The sequence below is a fragment of the Penicillium longicatenatum genome (genome assembly GCF_028827895.1).
Source record: "Penicillium longicatenatum strain IBT 33135 chromosome Unknown contig_6_segment0_segment0, whole genome shotgun sequence".
Taxonomy (NCBI): domain Eukaryota; kingdom Fungi; phylum Ascomycota; class Eurotiomycetes; order Eurotiales; family Aspergillaceae; genus Penicillium; species Penicillium longicatenatum.
The window spans coordinates 4,791,204-4,806,070 of NW_026643123.1; the positions used below are offsets into that span (position 1 = coordinate 4,791,204).

Genomic DNA, 14,867 nt, shown 5'->3' on the forward strand with positions numbered 1-14,867 from the left:
CAGCCCGCTCTTGCCCCATCAGATATCAGATAGTGATTATTGCTACGAATGGAAAATTTGGAAATGGACTAAGAGGAAAAGTGAAGAAGAAAAAAAATAACGTAAACAGGAAATCATTCCTATAGAATGGACGGCTCAGAGCTCTACAGACATCACATCCGTGGATGCCCAGATCATGAAAGTTTTCTGGTAAACATAGCTCAAACTCCGATAACCACCCGTGCAACGACAACCCATGCGGCGCCCAACCGTATGGTTTTCCCTTTTGTTTTTTCGTTTACTTGCGGATAGCCTTCTGGTAGAAAGCCAACTCCTCACCCTCAAGGATGTAACCGTCGACACGGCCGGACTGACCGGGGCGGGAGGCAACAACAGCGTAAAGGCGACCGGACTCGAACTGGCGCTCGATGGCACCCTCAACCTTGCCCTGGTCGGCGTAGCGAGCAGCCTGCTTCTTGGTGACAGACTTGCTCTTCTTCTCCTCGGGCTCGTCGGTCTTAGCCTGGCGGCGACGGCCGATGCTCTGGCCGTAGTGGGCCTCGTACCATTGACGGAAAGGAGCAGCGTCAATCTGGACAACGGCGGACTTGGTCAGGGTGTTGGTGCGGACCAGCTCGTTGTTGGAGGGGTGGAAAGAGACACCGAGGACACGGGTCTTGCGGGCAACACCCTCGGAGCCCCAGGAGAAGTTACCGGACTCGAGACGGAGGGCACGGAACTTCTGGTTACCACCACGGGTGCGGACCAGGTGGATGCGCTTGGTACCAATACGAGTGTTGGCGGGCTGGCGACCCTTCTCGAAAGCTCTGTTGGAAGATATCAAGTCAGAATTCGGTGTTCAAAATTATAATCCGTTCTGGCGTTTGTGTATTCATCAGTGCCACACAGGCACACTAATGGGTCACAGTTGCTCTCAATTTCCGTGCCCACAAAACATGGGAAGGAAAATGTCCAGTTGAATTAACAGGTGCACCGTACCTCTTCTTGCGGTAGTAAGAGCGCTTGGCACCGGTGGCGCTGCGCTTGTGGCGAGAATCACGAGAGATACCCATATTTGCGGTTGATGAGGGGGTCTGTTAATCACAAAAGAAAAATTAGAACTCGGGTCCTTTGATATGTGTGCTTCCAAAATCCTTTCTCCGACACTTCTGGTTCGTCTCGAGCGTAATACAAGGTCCAATTCGAATGATAGGAACGTGTGTCGATGTGTTGAAAGGGTTGTCAAGGACGAGTGAAGGCGATCTCGAAATGGAATAATTCCCGATGGATTTTCTCGAATGGTACCCGATTGTCGACTCGAACGAAGCAGAAGGAGAGAGAAAGAGAAAGCGATGCGATCAGGAGGGAAACTCACCTCTAGTTCTGCAGCCCTTCACCAAAAGCAGAACGGTTGTCGATGGGGTGTCGTTGGAAGTTACGGTCGTGGAGTCCGTCGAATTTCGCAAGGCGCACTGTGTCGCTCGCTTGTGCGGTTGCCCTAACTGACACTAGTCTGTAAACGGACTAGCCTGTAATTAGATAATCACGGATACTCAGATCCCGTGACTCGAGGGGCGAGACTGCTGACTCATCTTATCTCTCCCGCTTTTCGCTCTTCACGTACAACACAGGTTCACCGGAATCAATCGTTCGATCAGTGGCCAAGAATCGATGTAATCTAGAATGATTTATTTGTTTAATTAATCAAGATATTAATTTCTCAGCAATTTTCATGCACACTCCTACTTGCTCTTCTCGCCTTTCTTCGCCCGCTCCTCCTTGACAAACTCCGCGATGCGCTGGAAACACCCAAACCCTTCCACAAAGCAAGAAGCCATCCACTTACACCATAATCCCGACAAGAGCGGAACTCCATGTGGCTTCAGCTTGAGGACGGCCAAAAGAGCTGACTCGAAAAGATGAATCCCCACCACGGCCGGGAACAGTAGCGGTTGGATATTGTAGACCCAATGCGCAAAGTCTGGAACATACTTGTAACCGAGGTTTTCGTAGACGAATGAGCCCGGTAGCAGATTGCTACGCTGGAAGCAGCTCACGTAGGTGAAGAGACACAGAGCAAATACCACAGTCTGGACAACTCCCCGTGGAGCTCGGTACTCGGTCAGCGTGATGTCGGAGCGGCCCAGGCGCTGCAGGCTGTCCTTATGCAGTGCGACCAGACGGCCGCGAGATTCACTGAAGTCTTTCATAGCAGGGTCGATGGGAACACTGTAACGGGCGCCATTGGCGCGGATTACAAGGTTGGAGAGGGTGAGGTCTTCGATCTGGGCACCGCGTGCTTCGCGAGCGCTGATCTTGTTGAATGCTTGTAGGTAGAGCTGGAGGGAGTCGCCATGATCGGCGTTCATGTGCTTGATAATAAAATCTTTGGACATGGCGGCAGGTGGTGTCGGATATGTTGATACCACGGAATAGATCGCGGAGACCTGAGAACAAAGGCAGTTGATGGTTTTCGACAACCTCCGTGAATGAGGGAGCGTATGTCGATCCGTGCCAAGCCCGAGCCTCGGCCCCATCTGCCCGCTCTCCATGTGCAGCCGTGCATTATCACTCGGCAAAGTTCGAAATTCTCTGGGCGTGAATTGAACTTAGGAAAGGAAGGAACGGTAATCATTCGTCGAGAATGTCATGACCAATGATTTTGCTAGGGCATGGACAATTAATTGATACTCGTCCCATAATATATATCAATATTTCAAATTTTAACCCGTTTGAAGCTACGATCAACGATTTTAGCTCAAGTCAAAAAGTAAATGGTATAACCAGGGCTTTTTGTAGAGAGTTCCGTCCACGGAAATTGGTTGAAATAACTGCCTACAATTGTCGAAGGGCTTTTTTTTTTTTTTTTACCGGTGAGATCCAGGCTATGGATCGTGAGTGTGTGCATGTTTTGTTCGCGCCTGAGGCTGCAAAAGTCACAACATTTGAGTGGCAATTAGCCTTGTGTCTAGACCCCAATTTCTGGCAACTAAAGGGAAAAAAGTCTAGGCCAGACTCATCATCACTTTCCTTTCATCTGAGAAAGGCAGAAATACAGTCGTGGCGGGAATCGGATCCAACATGCCGAGACGAACGCCACCGAGGGTTTTGTGGGCCTATCGAACCATGTATTGAATTGCAGTATAGAAGTTGACATTCAAGGAGAGGAAAGCCCTAGAAGAGACAAGAGAATCTGGACAGGCGTAAGCCTTCCAAGGTTCCAGATGGCTAGTGTTGACTGCAAGTGCTGCACAAAATTTGATAATCAACAGGGATTCCTTGTGTCATTGCCTGTCCAGTAAGCCAGGTAGATTCACTGACATAAATATGTGATTCGAATGAACAAAATACATGTTCCACACGTAGCCCGTAGTATCAGGAAGGTTTTCATGTAGGCTTATCAAGTTTTGAATTAACTGGGGAGGAAAATATGTACATTTAGTAAATACAGGGTCCGATATACTAGTACTGAAATCCCTGCGCCATACCAATCACCATGAGGTCCAGAATAGTCAGAAAGAGAACAGGGATTAGACCACCAAGTCGGGGTTCTATGAAATGAAAGAAAAAGGGGTAAAAAGCTGCAGAAATAAGGACGGAATATCGATCGTGACAATCATGAGCATCCACGAGGTGACGGAAACTCTGAATCAACAGAGTCAAGAAGGGTCCACTCGAGAGGAAAGTGATTTTCGAAGTAGGAGCACTAGAATCGTGCCATTTACGCACTGTGGCAAAAGTGATCAACTCCTAATCTCGGTTGAGCATGGTTCATTGTAGGAAGGGAAGGAAGGGGTAGAGGGCAAGTAACAACTTACATCAGAGCAAGGGTCAGATCACCGTGGATGCGGGCCTTGAGCTCCACTTCGATCTCCAGATTCAATTCAATCTTCAACTTCATGCCTTCTTCCTCATCGAGGTCCTCTTTCTTCTCTTCAATCACGTTGAAGTCCCCGTCCGGTACGCCATTGGCGGACTGCCCATTGTATGGCTGCATGGCCCTCCGGGGTTGCATAACGTCCTCATCGTCGGAATATTCATCGGAGTATTCGTCCGAGTAGTCATCTTCGTCCGAGTATTCGTCGAGCTCATCTTGTTGCTTTGCCTTTTGTTGTTGCGGCCGACGGCGACGCTGAAGCTGATTGTTCTGAGCGGGACGGTTCTGGTCATCGTCGTCCGAGTAATCATCGGCGCTATCATAGTCTTCGCCAGACTCAACGTCGTCCGGAACTTGAAACTGCTTCTGCTTCTCTTGAGGCTTTTCGGCGGTGGCCATAGTGAAGACGATGGGCCAGGTATTCGGTGGAGAAGGGCGATGTGATCCAGGTGTATATAGTTAGGGATCGAAGTAAAATACCAAGAATGAACCAAAATAGGAAATCAACAGGAATAAAAACGAAGAGGAAGCAGCAAGCGGTGATATGGGTTGAATAGAAGAGTGATCGGAGTAAATCAACTCGAGAGGGATAATGACGTTAGCGGCTGCGCATCTCACTGTGATAGAGATGAAAATGGTACTCCGTCATAAATGCAATTTTCCAAGACCAGAACCACTCGCGTCATGCGAGATTGTACACTGTCCCACTCACGGGCGTGTCCATAATGTCGGTGGGTTCCAGGGATCGACCCCCGGCCGAGACAAATTTGACGCCTGGTTAACCCACTCCTCGGTACTATACTTAGTTGTTCAACGGCCCCTGGCTGGACCCGTGGCAACAATGGTCTTCATGTGGTCGGAACCAGACAAGCAAGCCATGACAGCTGGTACAACTGTGGCTGAACACGTATTTGGTGGCATACAATTGGTACACCCTTGAAAAAAAAGCAGGGTTGAACCACACGTTGCGTCATATGCCAACTTCCCTCTTATTTGCGAAGACGGGCGGAAATCGGCAACGGTCTTACGTCTACTTAATTTATAAAAGTGGAGCCACCGAGGGGCTGCCAGTGCCAAAATTGTCCGAGGTCATTGATGATTGGTGCATCCGATGCAAGTGGAGTTCCAGTTCCTTTTTCTAGGTGATAATTTTCAGTTCCAATGACCCTCGTTTCACACACCAGGGCAGCCATCAGTGCCCTAGAATATTTCCGATCTTAGTGCTGATCATCTTGCAGTGCTAGATTCTGATTGCCCCCGGACCTCGTAGTTGGTGACTTGCTCCATACGGAGGCGTTCCAGGTCCTCATCCCTGTCAGCCCCAACGTCATACTTCCCCCCCCCCACATTATCGCAACCACGAACCCGCCTTTCCATGGACTCCCCTGGTATCGAACAATTGGAGCGTCGTACCCCTTCCGTACGGGTCGCAGCCCAGACTTTTACCTCCCTGACGTCGGAGGCGGCGGGAAACTCGCTCATCAGCACCGGTTTTGTGCAGTGAGGTGGCTCCATATAAATGACAAGCGTACAAGCATTGTCCCGTGTCGTTTCCCACATACATCATACCTCATAGGGTCAATCTATCCTAGTTCCTCTGTAATCCTGCAGCCCACTTCCCTCGCACCAGTGACGCTTTGTCCCTCATAACCCACATCTTCCGCGACTGATCTCTTCATATTCGCCCCCTCATCCCCTCTTTTGTCCTTTTTTTCTTTCCACCATGGCCGATCAAGATCCTCAATCTCAAAACCCGGAGTCAGCATCTACTCCCACCAAGCAAAAGCGCTCTCCTCCCAAGCTAGGCAAGAAGTCTCCAGCCAAGCAAGAACAAACCCCGCCTGCGTCAGAGCAAGAACACGAAGAAGAGAAAGACGAGTCCAAGGAAGAAGGCACTGAGAACCAGGAAGAGCAAAAACGTGAACCTGAACCTGAACCTCACAAGCAAGAGCCCGATTCAGACGAAGAAAACAACGACCAGAAGCAAGAAGACAAGCCTGCACCTGAACCTGAACCTGCTCCGGAACCTCAGCCAGAACGTCCTCGTCGTCGACGTCCTCGCCCTAAACAAGAATCAGACGTTGAGTCAGTCCCGCGTAACGATATGGATGCCCAACAACCGCAGCAGCGCCAGCGCACCCGTCGCTCACGCCAGCCTCAGCAACAACAGCAAGATGGCGGTCCACTCGGCAACCTCGGTGGCGTAGGCGGTGTCGACCAAGCCGGTCAGCTAGTCCAGAACACGGCAGGCAATGCCCTAAATGGTGTGACAGGGTCAGCAGGCAAGGCTGTCGGCGGAGTCCTTGGCGGAGGCCAAGAAAAGAAAGATGACGGCGGCAAGGACGAGCAGCTGCGTCTGCGACTAGATCTCAATCTGGATATTGAGATTCAACTTAAGGCGAAGATCCACGGTGATTTAACCATCGGATTATTGTCAGTATTACCCTCTTATATTTCACCCCCTCTTTCTTCGTATTAACACATGTGTTGCCTTCGTCATTGTCTCGGAATACTCGATTTCTATTTTTACCAGTTCTTTCACTGACTAACGTTTTAGGAATTGATTTGTCCCGACTATAGCTCCTAGAGAAGCATTCCATATGCTTCGCTCTGCTGCTTTAGTTCCACATCATGCTTTTTATCCAATTTTGATTTATTCCCGCAACGAAACGACTCTTACGCTTCTGGTGACGCAAGGTGCAGGGTTTGCTTGACTTGACCTGGCTTGTTCTGTGCTTTTTATTCTATTTTCTTATAACCTGGTATTCTCGGGACTTTCCATTCCCTGGATCTGGTCTGTGTGCCTCATGTTGAATGTACAGTATAATTATTCTTCCCAAGTATAGTGACTGGATTCGGCGAATGGGATAATGAAAACTCTACGGAGTACACGGTTCACATTTGGTCTTGGTCTTGATCTAATTGTAGATCCTGTGTTTCTTTTGGCTGTAAAATGCTTGAACCTTGTGCAACTGTTCATCTAGTACTGGTGGTTGGGTCAGACAAACAGGGGTTTCGCTGTGGTACCTAGAGAGTCTAGCCTGGTGACACTGACACACTGGATTCTGCGGACTTTTATTACGATTCTCGTTAACGAAAAACCATTTCTCAAATGTAGACCTCGGGTATACTTTTACACAGTAGTGTCAGCCCAATCTATCGAATTCGTAAATAACAAACACCACAGTAGCTCCAGCGTTAATGTTAAAACAGCACACGCCGAAATAAAACACAAGAGAATTCACCAACTGAGTCTACACTCCTTTCCCTTTATCCAATTGATTCACCTTTATATCTCCCTCCAAAAACAACAACTATCTCACAAGAAAAGTCTACGGCAGTCTTCCCTGCCTGATACAGGTACCACAAAAAATGAAATGAATTAGGAGACCCCTGGATCCAAAGCCACTTTACAGCCCAGCAATCACCATCAATCCATAGCCGATGGTCACGATGACCACAAAGGACATTAGACTGGATGGAATACCACGGGAGAGGAAGTGGCGGACATGGAGATACCGCTGGCCCGTTTGAGGGACTTCGGTCATGATCGCAGCTGGTGAGAGAAAATAATCAGTATCATTATGATTCATAGTGAAGCCTGTGGGTCTTACTCATGTTGGGGAACCCGCTCGTGGGCAATCCCATCGCGACAGAGCACATCAGAGCACTCGCCATGACAAGCAAGTTCGGGTGGGGATCCTCCATGCTAACGCCGATCTGGCGAACGAGGGGCAAAATGATCAATGCGGCAACGGTATGCGAGATGAATGTGGCGATGACCAATATGAGAGCGCAGAATACGAGGAGGACACTATACAGGCTGAGATGCTCGACACGAGCCGTGATACCAGAGGCGATTGTGTGCAATAGACCGGACGATGTAACCGCCTTGCCCAGGCAAAGACCTCCTGCTGCGAGGATGATGATGGTCCAGAGGAAATTGTTGAAGTCTTCTTTGTTGAGAATACCGGTACCGAAGAAAAGCACAAGGGGAATGATCGCGATGACACCCATATCGCCAAAGATGTGCTCGAGCTGGTGGCTTACGCACCAGAGTCCAATGGTTCCAAGGGTCACTGCACTGATGAAGTACTGAATACCGGTGAAACGGTCCTTCACAGGGCGCATGGGTACGATATTCTGGTTGCGACCAGGATGGAACGTCACCAACAGTAGGCCCCAGATCAACAGAATGGAGATTATGCACACGGGTAGCGAGATGAAGAACCAGGTACCCCAGCTGATGCTAGGGTACATGTTCTGCAAGGCGATGATATTCTGCGGAGATGCAATTGGTGAGGCCGCTCCGCCGACATTTGCTGCCAAGGCAATGCCTAGTACGAGAGATTTGGCGAAGTTCGACTCTGGTGGCAGGTTACGCAGAAGAGGTTGAATTATAGAGTAACAGAGCACGGGGGATGCAACGTTACTGATCCACATACTCAAAAACATACTCACGAACATGTTGGTCAATAGGACGACATGAGGTTTCGACCCGGCCTTGCTGAGCACAAACATGGCCATGCGTCGAGCAATGTCATATTTGGATAGCGCTGCAGCAATGGTAAATCCACCCAGAAGAAGCATGATCACCGGGGTCCACATCGCCCCAAAGACTACGCTGGTTGCCTCCTTAGGCCCCAATCGCTTGTGGGGCTTGTCATCAGATCGCATGATGCCAAGGATCACAACCAAAAAGGGAATCAACAAAGATGTAACAAAGAGAGGAATGGCCTGGAGTGAAAAACAAAGATAATCAGCAACGAGAATCATTTACAGGTAAGTGGGAAAGGTAGGCTCACCTCGGTAGACCACAAAATGCTAACGAGTACTAGCATCGCTAGACAATTCTGTTGCTCAGGCGTATCCATGATCCGCAAAGAAAGCAGGGCGCCAAAGACAGCAAAGCTCAGAACTAGTGTTCCAAAACTCAAGCTGCAGAACCACAAAGGGAATTGAATCCGCCCAAGTGGGGTTGAAACCTCTGTTGTGAGAATCTCTTGCTTATCACCTTGCCGCCGCGCAGTTTCAGGATCTTCATCAGTTCCAAGCAGGGTTTGACGGATACCGACATTGAGGGCCTGGCCACGACGTTCAATGGCAATCATCTCACGCCATACAGTGTTTCGCTCCCACACCAACTGTTCACGTAGATGCAGACGCAGCTCGCGACTGGCTAGAGAACGATTGCCTCTGGTGACTATCTCGGCGTACACACCTTCAATTTTGTCGATATAAGCGTCTACAGTTGCCATCGTCTCTTCAGTGAATGGCAATGCTTGAGAGACGACGGAGTTCAGATACTCTCGGCGCATATTGCGGAACAAGGTCTTATCGTATTTTTTCAGAGCCTTGGAGAATCCGGTCTTGTTCAACTCGATAAAGGACCGGAGCTCACAGAGGGAAACATAGGCCTCGACGAGCCGTTTCTTCAGCGCTACCCCATTATTGTAGAGATCAAGAAAAGCTTGGTCGCCTAATTCTGAGCCAGGAAGTCCCCGACTGCTGGCCTGTCCGAAAAATGCAGAATCCGCCATGTCACCCGGTTGTGCATCTGTCGTAGACTCCCCATCTGTCGACTGCGGTCTGTGTCGCAAATTCCCCAATGAGGCAGACTGTGCATCATCGCTGTCCCCATCTTCATCGCTGATAGCGCTGGAGCGACGCCTTTGACCGGGGCCGTTGCGAGAGAAACTGCTTCTATCACGACGAGAAGTAGCCTTGATGACAGTCTCACTGACAGGATCCATGTTAACCCCGTCTGTGTCATTCAGGTAGACGATGGCATCCCGCATTAATTGATCGGTGAGTTGAAAGATCTCCACCTGCTTTTGCTCAAAAAAAGTATAGATCTTTTCCAGCTCCGCATCCAGGGCACGCTTGAAGATTCCATCCGGGTTGGTAATCTGAGCGCCCAGTAAGGGTGCAGATTCGACATCCGGACCACCTGGGGCATCAGAACGGTTGACTTGTTTTTCGAGTGTATAGATTCTAGATGAAGAGTTTCCGAATCAGCAATCCATGCATCGCGATCATGCATCTACCCAAGCCTTGTGCAATGTAACACCCGCACATAATGTGCAGTTGCTATACACGCGACTCTAGAAACAAGTACCATCTCCATTCTTCTCGTTTGAAGCATCAAGGCAGAATCGGCTTTTCAACTCACAGTTTCTTGAGATTGCTGTATGCAATGTAATGAGAGCTCCAGTCAGGCACCGCATTGAACTGAATGCTATGCGAGAACTTCATCTTGTCTGCAGCCTCAGGATTGAGAGCAGTGTTGCTCCGACTCGCTTTTTGTGCCCGGCGTCGGAGGGCCTCCGACCAGAACCTTAGTGGGGTGGAACGGATACCCTTAGGGCGCTTTGCAGACGAAGGTGACTTTTCCCACGCAAAGTCCTGCCCAATCCCAAGCCCCGCTGACGGCCGTGCGCTGGTAGTGGGCTCAAATGGCGGCGAGGTGGGCTCGGTTGATCGATGGAGAGCGGATGCGGAATCCTGGACTCGGTCTCCAGACTGACGAGTGACGTTATAATCGGCGAGCTCGAAAGATTCGCGACTCGCGGAGGAAGCCACTGTCGCAGTGGGTATGTAAATATTCTCGGGTAAGGGCAATTGCGCAGTGAGAGGGACCCGCTTGAATGAGATGGGGAGGTATAGCGGGGCGCCAGGCAAATCGAGGTGCTGGTCAGCTGGGGGTCCGCTTGCGTGGGTTGCACTGGTGGTCAGGCTGGCAGCAAGTAGTGCACAGCAGGCGGAGCTGGGACAAAGCTGCGCGTATTATCCTCCGATATACGCCTGACTGGGATACCGTCGTTCGCATAGAATATTTTTGGACCTGGACGTTCCGCGATGATCTCAGGAACCGTTGCTTGCTCAATCGGGGATGACCTGTCATGCGCTGAGGTAAGCGGCGGGAGCCTATCAGCCGGTGGATATAACAAGCAGGGTCCCGGAGGATCCAAAATTAAGGAAATAGCATGGGTGGATAGGGCAAAAACATCAGTGGATGAGATGGGAAATATGGTAGATTTGATTTGGTAGGGAAGTGCCTACACATCTGGTGGTGTCAAAAAAGTATACAAAATATTGGATCACGTCAAATCAATGCGGGCAAACTAGATATACATGTACAAATGCTGAAAAGAAAGTGCTGGATAAAGATCCTTCCGTTAACCCGATTAACCAAAGAAAAAATACAAGGCAAAGTAATGATTCTTTTAATGAATCGATTACCGGCGGCGAGGTCCAATGCCCAGGTTTGCACGACCCGCAATACCAATCTTGTGCTGTCCGTCTCTGCGTTCCCACACGCCACTGCGGCCCTCTGCAACAGCGACCAGCTCATTGGCGACACGGTGGGCCAGCTGAGCATCCCGTCGCTTGGCTGACGCATCAATAATCCACTTGATTGCGGCGCGGCGACGTTGGCGCAGAGTCAGCGGGTGTGGCATCTGCAAGGCTGCACCACCACCAGCAATACCCTTCATTAGGCGAATGCGGAAGAGAGGTGCAACCGAGTCGACAATCAAGGTGAGGTAAAGGACAGGGTCAAGAGGGAGCTGAGAGCTAGGAGGACCACTAAGTAGGGGGTGGCGGGGGTTGATGTTAGGAGGAGGTGCGGTGCGGAGGTGGTCAAGAATAATTGACATGTTCTGACCATCATGTCAGTAACTGAATTTCCACAGCCCACGCGGGGGTGCATTCGATAGCAAATGACGTACCTTCTGTGCTCGTGCCAATTTACCATCCTGCATCAGCATCTTGGTGAATTGATCCTGCATCGAATCGTAGCGTTTCCGGAAATTGTGTGTCTTAGTCGGGGCCTCAGGCTTCTCAAAGATCAAGCCAGGAATCCGCTCTGCGGCCTGACTGTTGACCTGATCGATCATGCTGGCAAGCATAGCAACCGAGGCGTCATTGCTGGATTCAAAGCCTTGCGTCTCCGGCGAGAGGGTGCGAGCGGAGGTTGAAAATGAACGAGAGCCACGGGGTTTCTTAAATTGGTCCTGCATGACCTTGGGCATGTGTTTCCGGGCCTGCTCATCGCGGGAGAGGATCTGCTCCACGGGAGTTCCTTGCTCCAACTCTGGGCTTGAGGGCGTTCCGTCACAGCTCTTCTCTTTCTCCATGATTCTCGAAGTCTCAGCGGCCTCTTCGGTAACTGAAGGCAGTGGGTCCTGTGTAGGGAATTTCTGTTCATCGGGTTGAATGTTCTTCGAACCATTGTTGGACGAGTTCCATCTTTTCTGGACAGGAGCGGACTGCTCAGCACGGAATCTGAGAGATAAAGCAGCGGTGCGGGGTGCAATAGAGGACACGGTCGACTGGCGGAGGGCAGTGGCAGCCCTGTGGGCGGCAAAAAGGTTGAGTCGAGGAGGCATTATGTGAAATTAAGTTCCTGTTCCAAGGCAATGCGGTGGTCAAGATGAATGATGAAATCTTGGCCAAGTTCGAAGCGGTCTGCAATTCTGCAATTTTCCACACTGATTAGTCACTCCTGCCGCGCCCATCAAGATTGACGACAAGATCGAACTATATTCATAAAGCTCACGGATTGTTTTGCTTACATAGTGACTTTTTGAGAATCCTTCATCTTCCTAGAAGTGTGCTGAAATTCTCTTGCGCACTGTGGCATACAGCACAGGCGTGGCTCACCGGACGCATACAGCTGAGGCAACAAATCTAAAGAAAGGTGGAATTTCTGCCATACTACATCATTGAAATTGTTGCAATTCGAAGATGGAAGCTATCGGATCGAACAAATGAAAGACTGTGGGAAGTTGCACCTACCTTGGTAGTCGACAAGAATCACTCTCCCAAGGTTGACGACTTTTGATCATCATGTTCTCCAAACTACCCTCGGAGATCATCGTTCATGTCACAATATATCTTCCCACCATCACCGATATAGCAAACCTGGCACAAACATGTCAACGACTTCACAAAATTGTCAACACAGAAGAATCAGCAATATTTCGATCATTTGTTCAAAATCAATTTCCATCTACCTATACCCCATCTTTTTGGAAAGATGCCGCTCGAGTCCTTACTGCTCGATCACGGGCCTTGGACAGACTTGGAATCATTGGCCGGTTCGTCATCCCGCCAGCTACCACAATACGAATTGGGCTCAATGAACCAATGCGACTCGACAATCCTACGCTTGGATACAGACCTGCCATTGATTCGTATGAAATCTGGAATGGCGACCGATGGGCTGAACGAAGAGAAGTGCTTGCTTGGGGTGCAGGCCACCAGATAGTCATGCGAATTAAACAGTCTGGATCTCGCCCGAAAGAGCAATGGGTTTCATTTAACGACGTGAAAGAAGCGAGCAGCTACGATGATATCTGCGGATTACATGTTCTTCAGTCAGAATTTGGCAAAACCACTGGTGTCGAACACATGATCTTTGGCCGAATGCGAGGCGGTCTTGTGCACGTTGCCCTTTCTGTCGACAATGCAACTCATGAGTATAAGCGAAAATTCATGACTAGTGGAGATTTACTCGAGAGGACAGATATGGAAGATCATACTTTGGCTGCCCATTTCGATAATGGGTCTGTTGCTTTGTACCAACTCGAAAATGATCACAAAGAGGTTGAGCCATTTGCGTGGGTCATGGTGGGCTCTGAAGTAGATCGGTCACGAAGCCGGTACTCGAAGCTTTTATCATCATCAAGAATCGCGGTGGCTACTGGCCAAATCGAAAATTCCTTATCTATCAACACGATGTCCCCTGATGGCATATGCCTCGATCGAGAAATCGGCTTAAATTCACTTGATTCTGGCGATCAAGTCGGCAGATCTGTACATGCAAATGTTACTGCCATCGCTCCTCTCAATAGTCATCCCTACGCCGGCTCACCAGGAGATGTGTTTCTAGCAACATGGGGAGACCGCACAATAAGGTATCTTTGCAACAAAAAGACTAATAATTCGGAAACGAAAATTAATCTTCTTCATATCCTAGGCTTCACGATCTCCGTTCACCAAATTCATATGAAGCAACATATCAAGATACAACCGACAGCAACCTTATCTACAGCGTACAACCATTCGGCCACGATCGCTTTCTGGCCGGGGCCGCCGGTAACGCAATCCTTAAAATATTTGATCTTCGCATGAGCAATGCCTACAGCCACTTGGACGCACATTTCCCACCAACCAAATCCCAAATTTCACCTAAACCAGCGAAAAGGAATGGTGCTCAATACCCTCGCAAGGATTTCTCGATGTTCCTATCTTCCCAGATTCCTTCTGCTGCACCTCGAAGCTCCCGAGCGAACAGACGTCGGCCCTACCGTGGCCCGATTTACACACTGTCTACACCATCTCCATCGTCGCCGACAGTATATGCTGGAATCGTCGATGCTGTGGTACGGTTAGATTTTGCGTCGACTGATGATTTGACGGGGCCATCGCGCGATTGGTACGAGTATAATTTAGATCTTGGGGTGGAGACAGGTCAACCCTCTGTTCCTGTCGAGACGGACAATGTGTTTAGAATGGCAGGGTATGAACGCCCAGACCCAGGTGATTTTACTACAACTTCCAAGCTGAGGCATCAGCATGGGTTCTGGTATCCGGAACAGAGGTATCTCAACAATGGGACAGGAGCTGGTTGGGATAGGCGGTGGGAGCCTCTTGAGAAGCCCGGTGCCTGGAGAAGGAGAGATAATTGCAAATAAAAGCAAGAGCTCACAAAACACCTAGAATAGCTAAGAAGCGATTGGCAAGAATTGTGAAAAACCCCGAGAAAAAGTAAAGCTTGAAACTTTTGTGGTATTTAGAAGAGCAAATATCTAAGCAAATGATAATAACAGTGAAACCGCCATAGCTCCGTATGCGCCATGCTGAGTGAAAGGGGTAAGATGGAGGAGATAATTGTTATCGATGAGCCTTTAAAAGGAGGAGCCAAAGTGAAGAATATTCAAAGCTACACAGCACCTATTAGGCCAAAGAAAAAAAAGTCTACTTCCAACAGAGGCAAGTCAAGCGA

At 49.5% G+C, this 14,867-nt stretch overlaps 6 protein-coding genes across 6 annotated transcripts; 2 read left to right on the forward strand and 4 right to left on the reverse strand.

The window, feature by feature from the left end:
• Positions 1-277: 277 nt before the first annotated feature.
• N7484_009985 (40S ribosomal protein eS8) lies at positions 278-1,052 on the reverse strand (the record flags this gene model as incomplete). Its single annotated transcript, XM_057120372.1, has 2 exons — positions 278-806; positions 979-1,052. 2 exons carry the CDS (start codon positions 1,050-1,052, stop codon positions 278-280), a joined length of 603 nt encoding a protein of 200 aa, XP_056969927.1.
• Positions 1,053-1,721: 669 nt separating this feature from the next.
• On the reverse strand, positions 1,722-2,375 carry N7484_009986 (DUF2470 domain-containing protein; the record flags this gene model as incomplete). Its single annotated transcript, XM_057120373.1, has 1 exon — positions 1,722-2,375. One exon carries the CDS (start codon positions 2,373-2,375, stop codon positions 1,722-1,724), a length of 654 nt encoding a protein of 217 aa, XP_056969928.1.
• A 1,418-nt stretch (positions 2,376-3,793) lies between these two features.
• On the reverse strand, positions 3,794-4,255 carry N7484_009987 (uncharacterized protein; the record flags this gene model as incomplete). Its single annotated transcript, XM_057120374.1, has 1 exon — positions 3,794-4,255. One exon carries the CDS (start codon positions 4,253-4,255, stop codon positions 3,794-3,796), a length of 462 nt encoding a protein of 153 aa, XP_056969929.1.
• Positions 4,256-5,579: 1,324 nt separating this feature from the next.
• N7484_009988 (uncharacterized protein) lies at positions 5,580-6,335 on the forward strand (the record flags this gene model as incomplete). The annotated part of the gene is made up of 1 exon (XM_057120375.1): positions 5,580-6,335. One exon carries the CDS (start codon positions 5,580-5,582, stop codon positions 6,333-6,335), a length of 756 nt encoding a protein of 251 aa, XP_056969930.1.
• A 927-nt stretch (positions 6,336-7,262) lies between these two features.
• On the reverse strand, positions 7,263-12,246 carry N7484_009989 (putative plasma membrane phosphate transporter Pho87; the record flags this gene model as incomplete). The annotated part of the gene is made up of 6 exons (XM_057120376.1): positions 7,263-7,412; positions 7,471-8,593; positions 8,662-9,850; positions 10,029-10,592; positions 11,099-11,517; positions 11,587-12,246. 6 exons carry the CDS (start codon positions 12,244-12,246, stop codon positions 7,267-7,269), a joined length of 4,101 nt encoding a protein of 1,366 aa, XP_056969931.1. The 3' UTR covers positions 7,263-7,266.
• Positions 12,247-12,706: 460 nt separating this feature from the next.
• N7484_009990 (F-box protein) lies at positions 12,707-14,556 on the forward strand (the record flags this gene model as incomplete). The annotated part of the gene is made up of 2 exons (XM_057120377.1): positions 12,707-13,776; positions 13,839-14,556. The coding sequence occupies 2 exons, from the start codon at positions 12,707-12,709 to the stop codon at positions 14,554-14,556; spliced, it is 1,788 nt and encodes a 595-aa protein (XP_056969932.1).
• Positions 14,557-14,867: the final 311 nt, after the last annotated feature.